Here is a 19,288-nt window from a genome sequence, read left to right as displayed (position 1 = left end):
TCGTATTTTGTTAAATATACATACCACTCCTCTTCCCAGAAAATGTATCATCAGGAAAATCCATGTCATTTGAGTAAAATAGCCTTTTGTGAGGAAAAAGCTTCAGATATTTCAATCTTTCAGTGACTCATTGGAAGCACCTAAGCGTCTGGTCTTGTCCCTCATTCCAAGTCAATGGAAATTTAAAATGTGTCATTCAAAGGTTTATTGGATCTTTCTGGTAAGGGTTAAACATTTGGATGTTTGTTTTGTAAAATTATAAAGTGTGGAACATGAGATTCAAATGTGTTTGCTGTATCTAATGTTTGGGAGCAAAATCTTGCCACTAAAATGTGTTTATAAGATGTTTAATGTGTAAGTCTTAGATTAGAATTTAATTAGTTGTCTTGTTGTTTTTCTGACAAGTGACACAGAGCAGTAAGTTAATGTAATTGGTGTAGTTTAAGTACTTACTATTAAGTGAGCACAGACCTCTTCTCTCCTTCTCTCTTTGCTTTTCTTCTAATAGTCCCTTTTAAATTAGCAAGGCGATATCCTGCTTTAAAAACATACAAAGAAACTATCCATGCACTATTACAATTTTTTTCGTTCTTAAAACATGCCAGTAGAAAATATAAGATGCTTATCTTTATTTTGGTAATCAGTTCTCCCTCTGCCTTATCAGTTTTATGCCTCAAATCCTTCTAAATCTTTTCTTTCATCCCCTATTCTTAAGATGATTTGATTTGATTTAATTGTTTTATTATAATCAGTTCATTCTCACATGCTTTTGGATTTTCTGTAGCGCACAGAAATTGTGTTTTTGAAACTAACTGATTGTGTAAGTAATTCTCAGAAAATGTGGCAATGTTTTGTCCTGTATGTGTTAACAGAGTCCTCCCAATTCGTGGTAAATAATTAGAAATTGCTGAACAAGATTCTTAAAAGTGTGTAGTATAAAAAATTATTTTGCTACAGCAAGAACTGTTTTAAATAAAGTGTTTAGAGTAATTTACTAAAAACTGAGGATGTGGAAATAAACTGCACAGATCAGTTAATGAATTTAGCTCATTTGTAAGAATATCTAGGCACTATTGTGTGTTATTGTTTATTAAAAACCATTAAGATATGTTTATTAGCATTTTTAAAAATGAAACATGACGAAAGCAAACTTTTATCAAGCTATTTTAAAAGTACTTTCATATTTATCTCACTTAAGATGAAAAGCATATTCGTTGTCTAAAAAATCTAATCTGACAAGTGTTTAATGTTTTATTGAAAATGTATTTGGTTTCATTCCTGCTGTAATTCTGAATCGAGTTAAACTGAATGAAAATTTCATCCCTGTCTATGTTTTAAAACTTGATTTCTGTTGGTATGAATATTCTTTTACTAGGTGTTAAATTATTTTTAGAGCTCTGCAAAACCTTGGAAAGCTACAAATTAATTTTGCTTTGCAAAGACCACAAAGGGTGTGTGTTTTTTTTCAAAGATTTGTCAGTAACGGCAAGCTCAAATCATCTTCTAAATCTCTCCAGACAATTTAGCTAAATTATTTTACACAGCTCAAAATAATTAGTATTTGTTATAAAAATGAAATAGGTAAAAGCTCAGTTTGAAAATGTGCTTTTCCTACTATTTCACATGCAGAGTTTGAGTCAGATCAAATCTTTAAATAAGATTGCATATTTAAAACATTAAATCAATGAAATTGTGATGCTTTTAAATGTTAAAATATAAATAGTTTAGTGTTCTGTTTTCCTTTATTAGTCTTCAGATAAGTTCAGTCATTTCTTTTGTTACTTGAGGTAATTCTCAGTGCCTCTTAATTTTCATCTCTCAGATGTGTTAATTTCTCTCTAACAATTTTTTCTGACATCTCTTTTCTTTTATACTTTAGTCAACTCTTTTGTTCTTGAGATTTTTTTTTGTCATTAGAACAGAATTGCAATTCGAGAGATTACCCAGCAATTATTACCCGTGTCTCTGTTACTGTTTGACGAACAGAAGACCCTTTTTTTCTAAGGTTATTAGTAATAGCAAGAATGTCACTCTTTGACAGTGATGCATAATTTTATTCAGAGCATCCGTTAAAATAAAAACAACGATTCTATTATAGAATCTGAGCGAAGGATTCTTGATCTTTTACTTATGCAATTTCCAGAATTTAATTATTAATTCTCGTCTGTCTGTTTTACTTTCGTTAAAAATAAATGACAAAGAAAAGGTCTCAACATTTAAAGTACATCTTAAAAATATATATATTTAGAAAACAATTATTTGAAGTGTTTTCCTTCATTCTTTCCTAAACATCTATGCTCTTTTTTTGTATATTTCAGATCTCATATCTGACTCACGGATCGCTTGTGGAAATTTCCCTGAAACACTTTCTGGAGATTATTTTCACTGCTATAACAAAAACTGTGCTAAACACACACACTAAGGTGAGTAAAACATGAGTTTAAAAGCCCAAGAAAACACATACAAATTAGAAATGAAATCATTTAAGTTTATTCTAATGTATTTTATATAATTTAATGTAGTTTATTAAATGTGTGTTCATGTACTTTATATACTTTGTACTAGATATATATAGTTGAAGTCAAAATTATTAGCCCCCTATTCATTTTTTCTGTTTAAAATAATTCCCAAATTGTGTTTAATAGAGCAAGGAAACTTTCACAGTATTTCCTATAATATTTTGTCTTCTGGGGAAAGTTTTATTTGTTTTATTTCGACTTGAATAAAAGCATTTTTAATTTTTTTTAGCAATAATTGTTTATAATTGATAGTCAATATTATTACCCCCCTTCAGCAATATATTTGTTTCAGTTATCTACAGAACAAACCATTGTTATACATACAGTGACTTGCCTAATTATCCTAATTAACCTAGTTAAGCCTTTAAATTGCACTTTCAGCTGAATACTATAGTGTCTTGAAAAATATTTAGTAAAATATTAGGCAAAGATAAAAGAAATCACTTGTTAGAAAGTAGTTATTAAAAGTATTATGTTTAGAAATGTTGAAAAAATCTTCTCTCTGTTAAAATAATAAACATAAATATAAAAGAATTAAGATTGAACACGGGCTAATAATTCTGACTTCAACTGTATATCTGATTTATATTGACAGCCATCTAACAAGTTCATTTGACATGCAGACGTTTAAGAATATGTGCAGTGCAATTCTTAGTAATTTACATGCAAGCAAAAGCAAAAAATAGCTAAGATGTTAGGTTATTTTAAAGAAGGTACATTCTTTATTAAATATATGAGCATTCTTTTGTCTCATATGAAGATTGTGTGGATGCATACATATGAAAATGATCCCTACATATATAACAATAATATATCGTATACATTTTTATGTGTATTACAAAAGTATATGATGTTTCCATAACTTCATATTTATGGGCTCAAAGCATTCAGATCAACCGTTACTCTAAAGTCAACTCAGAGGCGGCCATTTTGTACTTTATCTGCCTCCATTTTGTAAAAGTTGCAGCTGTAGCCTCTCGATTGGGACGCCCTGACATTCATTCCGTACTCAGATGTATTAAATTATGGTGGAAATTGTCCAAATATGCTGTAATGCATACTTTCAGTAGTTTCTCTGCGTCTTTGCAGTGTGATGTAGTGCAGGTTTAGAAAAGTCAGACTCAGTTTTAGCATATTTCACATAGGCAATTCCTTGTTTTACATTGCACCATTTCATTAAAGATGTATTTCTGCTTATTTTCAATATGCATTTAGATAACTTACACTGTACAAAATGCAAAATGAAGGAAAACAAAGTATTCATTTTTGTCTCTTTACATTAGTCATGCTGAAATGGGCCTGAAACGGATCAACAGAAATTTTTGGTCTAGTAATTTCAGCAGAACTTTTATGCAAAGCTTGTTAACATGACCGTTATTACAGCTGCCAAAACTCTCAAAGTGAAAATGAAACAGAAAAAAATTAAATAAATAAATACTGTCGTCGTAGCGGTGTTTGAAATCAATCCATGCCTGACAAATAAACATGTCAAACTCATATTTAAATGAAACAAATCTCATGAAGCGTGTTTTTGTTAATGTTTTAGTTGGACTTAAATGCTTATTGGGTAGGAAACTATTCCATTATTTAATTATACTACAGAATTGAAAGTAACCAAACATTCAAAATTAGCAGAACCATGAAAAGTCATTTTAAAAGCCTATTGTGATGTTGAACTCTGCCTTAACGTTTACAGTAGTTTACAACCTTTTTAGTTTTTAAATCAAATGTACCTATATGTACAAATGTCATGCTTTATAAAGCCATGTTAGTATTTAATTCAGTTAATTTTCTCAATAGTTAATATTCACTGCAAAATATGTTATTCGTTATTCACTATTAAGCTCTTTTAAAATGCATCAGTGTCAGAAAAATAATCTTGCTTTTGTTTTGAATTGAGATTATTATTCTCTTTATTGCAGACACTATGTCTAATAGTACAAAAGACAGACAAAACAAACCACACAATATACATTTAAAAAGACAGTTATGCCAATATTTTATCAAAGGTGACTGATGACTAGAGCCAGACAGAATCTAGACATCTATTTCTGTAGGAAATTTTGTAAATAATCTGCGGATTTAAGCGGAATGATTTAGGAGTATCATAGCTAAAAACTTAACAAATAAAAAAACAATAACTTTTTAACTTTTATTGAATGTTTACAATGCAAATCCAATTAGATCTACTTAATTGGTAAACAAAGCAAGTCTCTTATATAATATAGCAACTAAAAGACAGGACATTTTACTTTAAAAAAATGTATTGTAAATTGATCATATGAACATTTTAATATAAATATTATTATATCACAAATAACATTAGTGAAATTAATTTAAAAACTGGTTAAAAATAAATTCTCACACATTTACACAAGTAAATACATAGACTCAATGGCTTAAAATCTGTGGAAATCTGCAGATTTCTGCACGTGCAGATTCTTTGTGGGCCTTCTGAATACGCACCTCAGTAAACCTATTTAAGTAAGTTGTTTTTTTCCTGACAAATAATTAAGGTAAAGAAAATGTAATTAACGGTTGTCACAATATTGTATCACAATACTGTGTAGTTGATTGATTACATTAAGATTGTTTTAACATAAATGTATCAGTTAAAAATGTACAATAATTACAATGATTTAATTGCCATTGTTTAAATTGATCATACATGTGTGTTTTAAATTTTTTCTAAAATGTTGTTTAAATAGTATTAAATTACATTCATTATTTAATTAAATGTGCACTAGTCATTAGACTGAGAAAATATTTATGAGAAGCCCCAAAATCTCAGAATTGGCAGGTAAATGAACTACAAAAGTTTAGATTTTTGAAAATAAAATGATTTAACTGAACAAATTTGCGTTATATTTATATGCGATCACATTTGAAACAACAACAACCCAGTGCTAATAGTCTTGAACTGTTCTGATAAGGTTAAGTTTTTGATTGAAAGAGAAATGTGTGTGTGTGTATGTGTGTGTGTGTGTGTGTGTTGATGAAAGCTTCACAGGATGAGGAGACACACCGGGAGTGTGAACTTGATGAAACTGAAGTGAAAGACAGACAGAAAGTGTGTGCATGGACGTAAGTGTGTGTGAAAATGCGTGAATGTGTCAGTGTTAGTCATCCATCTACAATGTCTGAAAGGCCTCACCTGTGGATCAGGTGTATTCAGACTCACAATATGGTTTTGTATATAACGTGACACACTCGTCTCAAATGTTCTCTCATTTCATAGGGATTATCCCTAATCTGTTCTGCGAAGCTCTTACTGAGATCTGGCGCTTTGTTGCTGTTTTAAGTATGAGCATGTTGTGTGCATTTTCCTATGCATGATTGGATATAAATAAAGACATATATATATATTTATGTCCAATATTTACTATCATTTAAAATATATTATTATTTAATCTATTTATTATGTTAATTAATGTAAAATGCAAAACAGTACAGATAAAACCTAATTGTATAAGCATGCTAACTTCAACAATAAAGCAAGAAATTAATAATATATAAATAACAATAAACTAAAATGGCTGTAGTGTATGTGTGTGAATAAGTAAGGTAAAATATGTGTGAATAAATAAGTATGTGTATGTGTATGTGTATGTGTATGTGTATGAATGAGTGTGTATGGATGTTTACCAGTACTGGGTTACAGCTGGAAGGTCACCTGATGTGTAAAACATATGCTGGATAAGTTGGTGGTTCATTCCACTGTGGTGACCCCTGATGAATAAAGGGACTAAGCCAAAGGAAAATGAATGAATGACTGAATAAATTACATTTAAAAGTAAAGTGATAAATAACAAATGGGGAATATTTACCAATCAAGGCACTCATAGTTCAAGTTTGATTATCAGAGTATGTTCAGTTCATATTTTATATATACAAATATGTGCAATTTCTGTATGTATGTGTGTTTGTAGTTTATTTAAAATATATTTGTGTTATTCCTCACCCTTTTGCCATGTTTTCCAGTGCAAATGTCCAAAGATTCTTGAAACAAGAAGCAGCACTTGGTCAAGAAACAATTTTATCAATATATTTATTATTTTTATCAACAATTAACAGAATCATTTCAATATAATGTACATGTAAACATTCTTTTCTAACCCCAGTCCCACCTTTACTAGACAGAACACTTAAATGCACATAATTGTGAAACATTGAGCTTATGTGTAAAGTAAGAGTAAATAAACAAGTAAATAAACAGTGGTGACAGATAAAACATGAAAACAAAGTAGCCTCACATTATTCCATCAGCATTTTTATTCAATGTAACATCCAAATTAACCATGTATTAAATGTGCCCCAAATCTTTCCAAACATTTATATATATATTTTTAAGATTAAACAGTATTTTTTCAACTGGTTCATAATACAAAAGTGTAAACAAAATGACAGTTGATAAGAAGTCTTGTTTTTTTCTGAGAAATGAATGCAAACCGAAAAGTAATTTTCATTCAGATCACACCAGCTGCATAAACATGTAGAAGAGAAAAACAACACAGAAAAAAGTTAATAAATTATATAAATAACTAACAAAATTCTTTCAAAGGACAACTTAAATCAGACCAGATATTCTTAAATTCCTAAATTAATACACTGCAAAAATGTAAAATCTTACTCAGGATTATTAGGTATTGCAAAAAACATCTTTAACTCAAGATACATTTAAATACGAGTACGCTTAAAGCAAATGCTTAAGCTTTTGATTATTATCTGTCAGTGATGTATTAGAACTAGTTTTCTGGTTGAATTAAATTGATTTTCAATCAGACTTCCTTTATTTTTATTATTTTATCAATTTCATATCATTTTTGCTTCACAATTAATTGCATCTTGATTTAGGAATCTTTAAACATTTGCACTAAAATGCTAACAAAATGCTAAGAACAAGATTTTTTTGTAGTTTAGTTATATATTTTAAGCAAATAAAAATGCTAATACAAGTCTTTGTTTACTCTTTATAAATTAAAATACCTTTAGAAAACGCATTAGGTTTTGTTTCCACATTGTTATTCAGTGCAATTTCAGTGGTCTTTAAGGGTCCTACATTTTAGGTTTTTAAAAAACTGAGTCAACTTTACGATAAAAAAGTAATATTTGTTTTTCATTTATTTATCTGTAAGTTAGGTTTTATTTATACAACAATAAGGGACAGTGAACATTAATCAACATTCTCCAAGAAAGTAAATGTACCCAAATAAGCCCAAAGACAAAAAAATTCATTGGTGGTCCCTTAGCCAGAAGTTAAAGGCCATACTAATAAAAATACAAATTCAAACTAAAATTAAGTTAATGTTATTTAATGCATTTACTAACATAAACAAACGATAAACAATACATTTAAAACAGAATTTGTTCATGTTAGTTGCCGTTGATCAAAATACAGTTGTTCATTGTTAGTTCATGTTAACACTTGCTGCATTCTTTTGGATGTTAATAATGCATTAGTAAATGTTGAACTATAATCAATTAATGCTGCACAAGTATTGATCATAATTAGTTCATGCTACTAAATAAATTAACTAACATTAACTAATGAAACCTTGTTGTAAAGTAGGGTTGCACTGCTTACCGGTATAGGTACTATGGTTCTAAAATACTGGCGGTGCCACTGTAGTTTGTAAACGTTAGTATGGTCATTAATGGTTTATCTACAATAGATAATGTTGCATGTAGAAAAGTCACTAAAATGCTCACACGCTTGTGCAACTTTATTTTAATAGTCTGTTGAGCCCTTTAAGGTCGCAAAACTGTTGAACTTGCACATTTTATGGTAGCCTATTGCACGTTTTCTAACGCTTCAGTTCGAATACACATCTGAATTCATTTCTGTTTCTGTTAATATGATTTAGTAGCTACAACAACCCTGACAATCTCATAAAAGAAGGACTCACAAAGTGAAATTTTGAATTGCTTTGGATTGTTACTTGATAAGACTAAAAAAAAGACGAAAAACCCCAAATAGCAACAGGAAATATTGAAACAATTTATGACCACTTCATATAGCCTAATTTTGTTGGGAAAAATGCTCTTTTGTAACAAATTTCATTCGGTATAACTTGTATCTTTATTTTAATGTATTTTTGTTGGTCTTTTATCTACAAAATAAACAAAAAAATGACAAAATTTTAGGTGAAGTGGGGTGCAATTAATACTTTTTGGCCTTAAGGGAATTATGAATTACATTCAAGAAGGCCTATTATAACATAAAAAATAATATTTCTTACAATTTTCTTTAAAATTTTTATGAATTAAAAAGTAACAAAGCATTTACGAAGTATCGAAGTACTACTTGGTATTGTGATACTTCAGCTATAGTATCAGAAGATTTATTAATGATATCGTGACAACCTAAAGTGTGACCAATATTTTAAAATGATTCATCCATGTAAAGTGCTCAGCATAAATAAGTACACCGCGTACAGATCTCTCGTTTAAAGTAATATATGAAATATTAAATTTGTGTATATAGATTAAGCAATACCAAAGTCAGAACTAATCTAATAAGAAACAACTTAGGATCACAGTCCAAAAATTTGCACACCCAAATTGAAATTTTCGGGGAAAATATTAAAAAGTTTTAATAAATAGGAGAACATTTTACGTGTTATATTTCTATTTATAAAGATGTTAGGTGATCAAACTCTATATTTTAATGGGCATAACTCTTTAATAAAACTGATTCAAAAATGATGGCTGCATTCAGTGAGAAATGTATAAAAAAGGGGGTGTACTCATTTTTGCTGAGCACTGTAAGCTTGTTTACATTTACCATAAACTAAAATTAACTGAGCAAATAATGACACAAGCAAAAAAGAAGAAGAAAAAATGAGCAACTAATTGAATGTGCTCACACAGACCCCAGACACGTTACAAAGTGTGTTTGCGCGACTCAACCCTGACAGCCGTGACAAACAGTTAACCGAAAAACATAATGAGTAAGTCCCGACTGATTGAGTTGCACAACCGACCCCCCTCCAAAACCCACACACCACCACCCATCCTGCCTTTTATCATAACTCAACCCGTGAGTCAGCAGGATCCAGACTGGACACCAGCCATCATAGATCCTGCTTTGCTTCTAATCAAGTTTTCGGACATGTTTTTGTTTCCCTCCTGCCATCACCATAAGGCCTTTCTCATGTTTGATGTGTCATGAAGCATCTCAACCCAAAAAAAAAAGCTTCTTTCTGCTGACCACCGTCTGCTCGTTTGCTCTCCTCGAGGGTCCATAGGGGGCCATCTGATGTGGTTATGACTGTATCGCCAATGGATAACCAATGGAGTGACTTTGTCTCTCTCTATCTCTCAAACAGAAAGTCTTTGTCGTACCTTGGAGCAGATGGTGGCCCTCATTGGGTGAGTAATTCAAGACATTGACTTATATCTAGGGGCCCGTGAGCAAATGGAAAGGCCAAAAGATGGTGTGTGTGCACATATGTGTGGTTTTCAGTGTGTCAGAGAGGGTGGGCGGACTACTTAGATGTATAGTGGAAAATGAAAGAGTTAAAATGAGAGAAAGTCACTCACTAATGTGCCGTTTGGGCTCCTTTGTTGTGTTTGCTGTGGGGAAACCCTGTAGATGGTCTGTTAGGTGTCTGCCTACAGTTCCCATAAAGCATCAAATTGACAGGTTTGACTGTGGAAATTGGTATGGCGGTGGTGGCAGTGGTAAATTACAGGCCTGAATGAGCTCATGGGGTCCCGGGCTTTGTCTGAAATTCCCATCATCTTGTTTTGGAGCTAAGTGGCCTAGAAAGACGGGGAGTTGTTGTTGATGCTAGACGCCCACTTTTTGCTTGTTGTTATACCGACTGTGTGATTGCTTAAGCAAACATAGACTAAGATGTGCATTAGATGTGCATTCCTGAATGGGTAAAATGAATGTACTTTTAGTAGCTTTGTGTTTTATGTGCATTTATGCTTTCTGGCATTAACTTGAGGATTAAGCTTAACTAAAGGCAAGACACTACAGGTGTATAGGAAAATTGTAATTGATATTTATCACCATACTCTCATGACAAGCTAACTGAAGTGCAGTGTTTCAAAATAAATCAAAGACAAAAAGGTGTTTTTTTAAGCAGGAAAAAATAAAATGATACTACCTTATGTTTTTTCTATCCTTTTAGAATGAGTCTTGTTTAATTAAACTATTAAATTCACTATATGAAACATAAGGTTGTGAATATCATAGCTTTTTATCATGATTTAAGGCACACTAATTGACATTAAGTGTTAAACTGTTGATATAAAGAAAAATATGTCTTTGTAAAATGTATTCTTTTATTAATTGTGACCCTGGATCACAAACACTCCTATGTTGCATGAATCTATTTTTGACAATTGCCAAGAATACATTGAATGGCTCAAAAATACAGGTTTGTTTTAAGACAAAAATCATTAGGATCATCAGGATAGAAATCATGTTCCAGAATCATCCCAATTGATCTAACAATATAAATTCTTTCCAAATAGAAATATTAAGTCATCTGGTGAAATTCATAACGCAATATATAGAGCAAAATCAAAAAATATTGCAAAGTGAAACTTTTCCAATATTGTGCAGCCTATTTCCTATTGTAAATTCTTATTCAAAACTTAAGTTTTGATTAGTAATTTGCTTTGCCAAGAACTTAATTTGGACTATTTTAAAGTAGATTTTTCTCAATATTTAGATTTTATTTTAGTTTACAACCTCAAATTCTACATTTTCAAAAAAATTTGTTTCATTCATCTATCCTAACAAACCTTGCATCAATGGAAATTGAATTGTTTGATCAGCTTTCAGATGATGTATGAATATGAATATATATATATATATAAATAATTTATTTTTTGAAATGTACCTTTATGACCTGTTTTGAGGTCCAGGGTCACATGTATCATGCCTTGCAACTGTCCTGCAAACTAGTAGGTTTTAGCCAGATGTGAACACCAGAATGGGACATGTTGATCTATCTGCATTATCTAATTAAATATGAGCAAATTTGCCAACATTAGGTTTTCTGAAGATTGTATAAAACCTGGGTCAATATTACATTTCTGGAAACAGTCAAAAGGTTTTCTAGAGAGGGCATTTCTGATATCCTCTTATGTTAAGGAAAGAGTTCACCCAAAAATGAAAATGTACTCACTATTTACTCACTCACAAGTGGTTCCATACCTTTATGAGTTTCTTTATTCCGTTAAGCACTAAAGAAGATATTTTGAAGAAAGCTAAAAACCTGCACCCAATGACTTTCATAGGAAAAACTAGTAGTTACCAGTTTCCAGCTGTCTTCAAAATATCTCCTTTAATGTTTAACAGAATCAAAAAGCTTATTAAGAAAATGAAAAGACACAGAAAAAAAGGAAATCAAACAGGTTTGGAACAAGTGAAGAGTGAGTAAATAATGACAACATTTTCAGTTTTAAATTTTATCTCAGTTTTATCTCTTTAAGTAAAATGTTCACAGTTTTTAATAATAAAAATGATATAGGATCTAAATTATATAAATTAAGTAATATTTTACCCACTGTTCAGAATATAGGTATAAATCTATAAAGCTTACTGTATGTTAGTGCTTCTGAAGTTAAGATTTCCTTTAAATAAATGGATCATTAAAATCTAATGATGCAAATCTAAAAAGATGCAAATAATTTGATCTTATTACATTAGATCAAATGTAATGAGAACAATGTTTTCTTTCCCACTCTCAGAAAGGAACAAGGTTTTTCCTGCATTGTCTTGCTTTACTATTTTCTTGTATTTATTGTTTCTGCCACAGGGATGATCAATTGCATTTCGATGCATAGTGTAGTTTCAGGTTGGCCGTGGTTTATGGATGTTTAGTACAGGATGGTGATTTGGCTCAGTCATGTAATGAATCTGACGTCGTCTCTGTCATTGGCCTGTGGCCTGTGGTCCTTCTAATCTGAAGATATGACGCCCACCCAGAGTGTTTCATATGAACCGCCACTTCATATAAAGATCCCATAATGGTTAAAAGGACTGCTTGGAATATTGTGAGTGGGTGTGTGTGAGAAAGAAGGAGAGACAGAGAGAGAGAGAGAGAGATGCAGACAAACACAAACACAAACTAATGCATCTTATGAGAAGTCCGAGACACTTCCTGTTTAGAGCACATGTTGTGCTCGGACACTGAACCACACTTAAAAGTGAATGTCATTGCATTGGACAACAAAAGCACTACTGATTTAACCAACTGATCTCAAGCTTTTTTTTATATAGAATTATGAAGTCAGTTCCTCTCAAGTTCAGAAAGATGTCATGCTATAAGAAAAACTACTTCATCATCACATAAGCTATAAATGTTGACAACCGTGTCTTATTTCTGAACAATGTATCTAATGCTGCCTATATCTAAAACAGTGCATACAAGAATCATCATTTGATGACATGTTAATTGACTCTATTTAAGGATTACAGTGCAATCCCAAAATAATTTAGTGCCATTTAAAATATTTATGCTTCCCAGCTATTCTTTAAATCGCTTTACTTTTATTTAGTGTACAGAGGTTTTGGCCATAAATTCATATTTGATCTCCAAGACATATAATAAAGCACATATTACCCCAACCCTGTCCAAAATATAGTAATTAAATGAGGCACAATATACAGTGCTCAACATATAGAAGTACACCCCTCATAAATCTATCGTTTAAATTCATATTTTTAATAGGAAGCTTTACAATATTATATTTGTGCAGATACATTAGATTAGACAGTACTGAAGCCAAATCTGGAGCTTGTCTAACTAAATAACTTATGATAACGGTCCAAAAACTAGTAAACCCAAATTTATATGTTATAGAAAAATATTAAATACAGATTTTAAAAAGAGGAAAAATCAAGAAAAGCAAAGAAAATTTAAAATTTAGTTGAAATTTGGTTGTTTGTAATATTTTTTTGCAATATTTAGCTTGAATTTAATTGTATTATTTTTCAATTTCTAAATATATTTTTTGACTAAAATATTATATTAATAAATATATCTGTTTAATAGTTTTGTTTTGTTTAAATGCACCAAAATGCATTGCCTATATTCACTGAGAAATAGATAAAAATATTCATTTTCAAAATGGGGTGTATCTAATTATGCTGAGCACTGTATGTTTATAACTATATGCACAATATATAACTCAGTTAAGGTACTTTTACTTATTAGCAAGAAAATAATATCTTATGATCACTTATAAATGCAGAATAAATATCCTGTTTCATTTGACATAAATGTTTAACCTTAAATACTTAAATTGAAATATGTTTCAATTGAGAAGTGCAGTTGTGCTGTGTGTACATTTACTGTTGCAAAGTTTGGGGTTAGTAGGAGTTTATGTTTTTAAAGGAAGTCTTTTATGCATTAATTTTGATCTCAAATATAGTCAGAAATGTAATTTTTTTTTATTAAATTTATTTTAATTCCTATGTGCACATTTGGTTATTATTATTATATTTTATAATATTTTTACATTTTTGTTGTATTCTATAATGCATAGATGCATTTAATGTAAATGTATTGATCCTACACATAGCAAACATATACAGGGGTGGATTTAACCAATAAGCAAGGTAAGCGGCCGCTTAGGGCATTGCTTTATATCATATTTTGTATGAGAATCAAACAAATAAAATTATTGCGTAATTAAATATTATTTAATATACAAAATATATATCATTATTATTATAATAATGTATTGTTATGTAATAATAATATTATGAAAAAAAAAAGTATATCCACCACCCCAATCATGGACCAGTCCAATTTATAAAAAAATAAAATATATATATATATATATTATTTTTAGTTGTAAATTCATATTAAGAAATCTAATTATTTAAAATCTAAAGCTTACATTAAGATAAAACACAGAAAAGAAGATCGAGTGATATAAAAAAAACTGCAAAATAAATCAAATTAAATGAAAGTAGAAAGGGTGCCTTTCAGGACTTGGGGCCCCATGGCTGGAGTTGCTTAAAATCACTAAATCTGCCTCTGAACATATAACAGAAACACATTTTTTACTGATATGATATAAATAACTACATAAATGTTAAACATACAGTAGCAGGTCAATGCTATTCAAAATTAAATAAATGTATTTGGTCTCAAATGTTTCTTAAATGTAAGTGAATCATGTTCATAGTTCATGTGATGAGCTATACTTCTACACGTGTGAACTTGAAGGGAAATGCCGTCACATAACCACTAAAAATCACCTCAGGGCCTAAAAATATTTGCAGAGACTTTTTGGTTAAATACTTTGTCATGCATTTCCAGTAGATTCATTTGAAGAGCATACCTCACTTTACCTACACAGTTTCATATTGTACTGGGACGTTTTTTTTGTGGAAACTATCTACTGGAAGTAGACTTATATAAATTGAGCTGTTAAGATCCACATTATTACCATCTGCTCTATGTTAAACTGCAAACACATGCCGCATTGTGTAAAACCCCCCAGCCTCTTCAAGCACCTGTGCTGTGTGCATTGGCCAGTAGTGTTGGAGCAGAGTAATAGGATGCTATAGGTGGGGTTGAGGGCTGCTGTTTTTGGCTTGCGAACACCTGTCTTCGGGACAGCCCCATCTGACAATGCGAAGCGTCAATCAGCTCGGCCAGAACTGCAACGGCACATGTAGATTGCATCAGCTCCTTCACTTTGAAAACAGCTTGTTGTCTTCTTACTTTCTTACAAAAATGCTGATGCTATAGGGAATTTCTTACAAATCTGTTTCCAATGAAAAACAAGGAGAGAGAAAAAAAATAACTCCTCACTCTTTTTGTCCACATAATGTTTTTTTGACCTAAAATTAAGTGGAGGGGAATATATCAGCAGATTTGAGTTATTTATGGACTTGTTTTTCTCAAGACGTAGTACAGAGAAAATGAAGATGTGTTCAAAGAACTGGATGTGATTTCAGTGTTGCGTTTACCATGTTATTGCTGTTTATCTCTCTCTCTCTCTCTGTCTCTCACTCTCTGTCCTTTTGTGGTTTTACCAAGTACACATGCTGATATGATGCAACTTAAATTTATTCGAGCACATGTGTGTGTTTGTGTGTGTGTTTCTGGTTTCAGGGGTGCAGATAGGGTTGTTGTGGTGTTGTGTAAAGGGAAAAGTTTAGGTAAAAGTGCAGAAATGGGATTTTTACCACAGGGTTTACTTGTGTAAGTGTGTATGTGGATCTTGGTCAGGTTTTGTCGACATTGTGGGGAAAAAAATGTGTCCCCAATTATTGTACAAACTGAATACTAAATATTGTCACAGCTTTATTTATAAGCTGTATAAGGGTGTAGTTGAGGGTTTGGTAAATAAAAATATCTGAAAGAAATTGAAAGTGCTTATCATGATAGCAAATCAATGGTGTGTGTGTAGACACGTATATTAACCTGAGATAATAAGATAAAAACAGCGAAAGCAAAGTGAATTTCTTGAGTATCTCTTTTTTTCTTTCTCAGAAACACCCTCACATTTTTCTTTTTAAAATAGAAAACAAACTGCATGTACACTCTTTTCAGATGAAGCAGGTCTGTAGGATCATACCCAGAATTCCCTATCAATGATCTTGCCTTCCTCCCTCATTTTTTTTTCACTTGGCATTAGAAGATTTATTTTATTTACTGCCATTTCAAGTTTTTTTTTTGTTGTTGTTTATTCTCAGTCAGTGAAACAAGTTCAATTGTTTTTCTCTGTCCTCCTTGCTTTAAAATTGAATTTTTTGGCAGAACATTGCGAGCTATACATTCAGCGAGAGTTTACTTTTACTAGATTTACACTCAGCTCGTAAATATCCCTTAGAGATCTTCAAGATTTACACTACAATTATCCAAACATCACGCAATCAATGAGAAAAATATTCATGTCGTCGCTGTGAAACTTTCTGGAGCAATAAAATTTTAGCCGTAACCCAGTAAAAAGTCATGCAGGCTTTCCTGTTGGTGTGCTTTATGACACAAATGTTAATGTTTACCTCTTTTACTACCTTTCACTCATGAACTCTTCCTCCTCTGTGTTTATGGTACTGCTTTGCTTCTGTTATAGCCTCGTCTTTGATTTTATAGGTGTGAAAAATTAATCAATGATAACTGAACTTTGTTCCACTTTGTTAAGGTGGTTTTAAAATGTTGAATACTGTGATTGTAAAAAACATTGGGAACTCTATGCATTAAGGCAAACTCATGAAGACATTATTTAATTTTATAAAGTGAAAGTTTTTGAATGTATCTGTTGTAGGGCTGCACAATATATTGTTTTAGCATTGATATCGCAGTGTGCACATCGGCAGTAGTCACATCGCAGGATCTGCAATGTTGAGTTGTGATAATAAAACCAGGAACAACATTTCAGAACATGATTTGTGGAGTCATTGCAAATTTGAACCCTAATAAATTGAAATATTTTAATTCGGATGTGTTTAAGGAGCTGTAACTAAGATATCAAGCGAATTTAAACCAAGAAAGTTAATTTATCAATCATTAAATATTTAATTATTTATACAACAAAGACAATATATTTGATTAATGGTGAATTTATGTATTTGGACTCAACAGAAAACCCTAAAACGAAAAACATTTTTAAAATCTATTTTATATTGTATTCATCTATGTTTGCAAATTGTTTATTATGTTTTAGAAGTAGAGTTATTAAGGTCATCTTTTGTAAAATTATATTCATATCGCCATGAAAAAAAATATCGCAATGTCAGTTTTGTCAAATGTCTTGCAGCCCTAATCTGTTAGAATAAAACAGTGCCAAAACTGTATATCAAGTGGAAAATCAAGCACAAATATGTATTATTCAGAACCGTTTTAAATGTTTGTAATCTGCTTTTATTTATTTATTTATTTATTTATTTATTTATTTATTTATTTATTTATTTATTTATTTATTTATTTATTTATTTTAGGAGACCATAAACAATTTTAATCAAGCTTTACTAATGATTTCAGATAGGTTATTAACAATGTTATCTGACGAGAAATTGTCTATCTGATGAGCTCAAATCAAGTCTATCTATGCGAACTATTTTTATTTAAGTTATTTTATTGCCTATTATCTTTTTTTTGTTTGTGTGTTGCATAAATAGATTCTGTGTTTGCCCTGTGAGCTAGTGTTGATATTGCTTTGATTATCACTCCAGACAGGATGAGGGTCGCTGTTCGAGTGCATAGATTATATAATTTCACTCCTTTTTGTCATTTATTTGATTGTATGTGTTGAATTTGTTGGTTTTTCTAAAAAAAATCACTGAAATATAAGGATATACAAAGGATATATGTAATAAGGAAGTGCACAGACATGCGGTGATCTGGTTTTCTGGTGTATTTTACATTGGAATGATTGATGCATGCTTTCAGTTCTCTTTCCCTCAAAGCAAAACTGGAAGAAAATGGTTCATTTCTTATATAATGGGTGGCAGTTTTAGGAGGGTTAATTCACACACGACACATAGCTAAATATTATTTTAAATGGGAATGTGTTACAGACTGTTGACCCTCGATTGTGCAGAAAACATATTCATGACAAAAAGCATCCAAGGTTTAAATTATGTATTTTTGTAATGATAAAAATGAAAATATTTATTGTTTAAATGTAGTGCTTTTGAAATGCATCTATTGTGCATGTCAGTTTATGTGCTAGTTTAATTCTAATACTTTCCCCCTTTGCTTTCACCTTTGATTGATTTTATTTTTTATTCCTCTTTTTTTTCTTGCTGTCTCGTTCTGAAGCTCATATTATGCTTAAGTAGTTTTATACATACATATAAAATTTAAATACACAGTCTCTAAACATTTTAAAGAATAAAAACTATTTTTTTTTCAAGGCTCATATGGTGTTTTCAAAAAAATTACACTTTTGTAAAGCTGTTTTCAAAGTTTGTTTTTGGTCCCCGAAATGGGAAAATTAATAGCTGAAAAATGCAGAAAAAGTTTTTGATTTTTAGTTAAGAATGGTGTCATAAACATACTCTAAGTGATGTTGTTTTCTTCAGTGCAACACAAAATGAGAAATTTAGCAGAATGTCCAAGCTGCTCTTTTCCCTACAATGAAGGTCAATAATGACTATTATTATATTTTAAAAGTGCATCTATTGTGCATGTCAGTTTATGTACTAGTTTAATTCTAATACTTTCCCCTTTGCTTTTTTTATTTTTTTTTTTTAATTTCAATCTTTTTTTTCTTTCTTTTTTGATGTCACGTTCTGAAGCTCAGATTATGCTTAAGTGGTTTTATAAATGTGTATAACATTTAAATACACAGTTTCTAAACATTTTTTAAAATCTCATGATTTTTTTTCTTTTGTGTAACACAAAATGAGACCTTTAACAGAATGTCCAAGCTGCTCTTTTCCCTTCAATGAAAATAAATAGTGACCACAGTGGAAAAGGATTTTGTGTGCCTAATGACTTAAATTTCATAAATGTACATTTTTTTTGGCAATTAATATTTTCAATGCAAAAGGGTAAAACAAAAAGAAAAGCAGCATAAAATATTTGTCCAAAGGGGAAAAAATGGAAAAGTAGGACTCTCTGTGGGACAGAGAGGAGACACAGACATTACCGTTTTAAGATTAATACCAGAGATATGCGCTTTGCACGGACTGCCAAAAATCTTAACTATACATGCTATACAGTGCTGAGCATAATTAAGTACACCCCATTTTGAAAATTAATGTTTTTATCTCTTTCTCAGTAAATATAGGCAATGTATTTTGGTGCATTTAAACAAAACAGATTTAATAAACAGGTCTA

The 19,288-nt window shown here is 30.9% G+C and overlaps 1 protein-coding gene across 1 annotated transcript in view; it reads left to right on the top strand.

The window, feature by feature from the left end:
• Window positions 1-19,288, top strand: part of LOC130236088 (vacuole membrane protein 1-like) — a 58,547-nt gene that overhangs the window by 12,923 nt on the left and 26,336 nt on the right. Inside the window, exons 3-4 of the mRNA XM_056466659.1 lie at window positions 2,319-2,423; window positions 9,848-9,890. Coding sequence (XP_056322634.1) covers window positions 2,319-2,423; window positions 9,848-9,890 — 148 coding nt within the window. The remainder of the gene's footprint in view (window positions 1-2,318; window positions 2,424-9,847; window positions 9,891-19,288) is intronic.

Source organism: Danio aesculapii, chromosome 10 (genome assembly GCF_903798145.1).
Source record: "Danio aesculapii chromosome 10, fDanAes4.1, whole genome shotgun sequence".
Lineage (NCBI taxonomy): Eukaryota > Metazoa > Chordata > Actinopteri > Cypriniformes > Danionidae > Danio > Danio aesculapii.
This window is presented reverse-complemented; position numbering and strand designations above follow the sequence as displayed.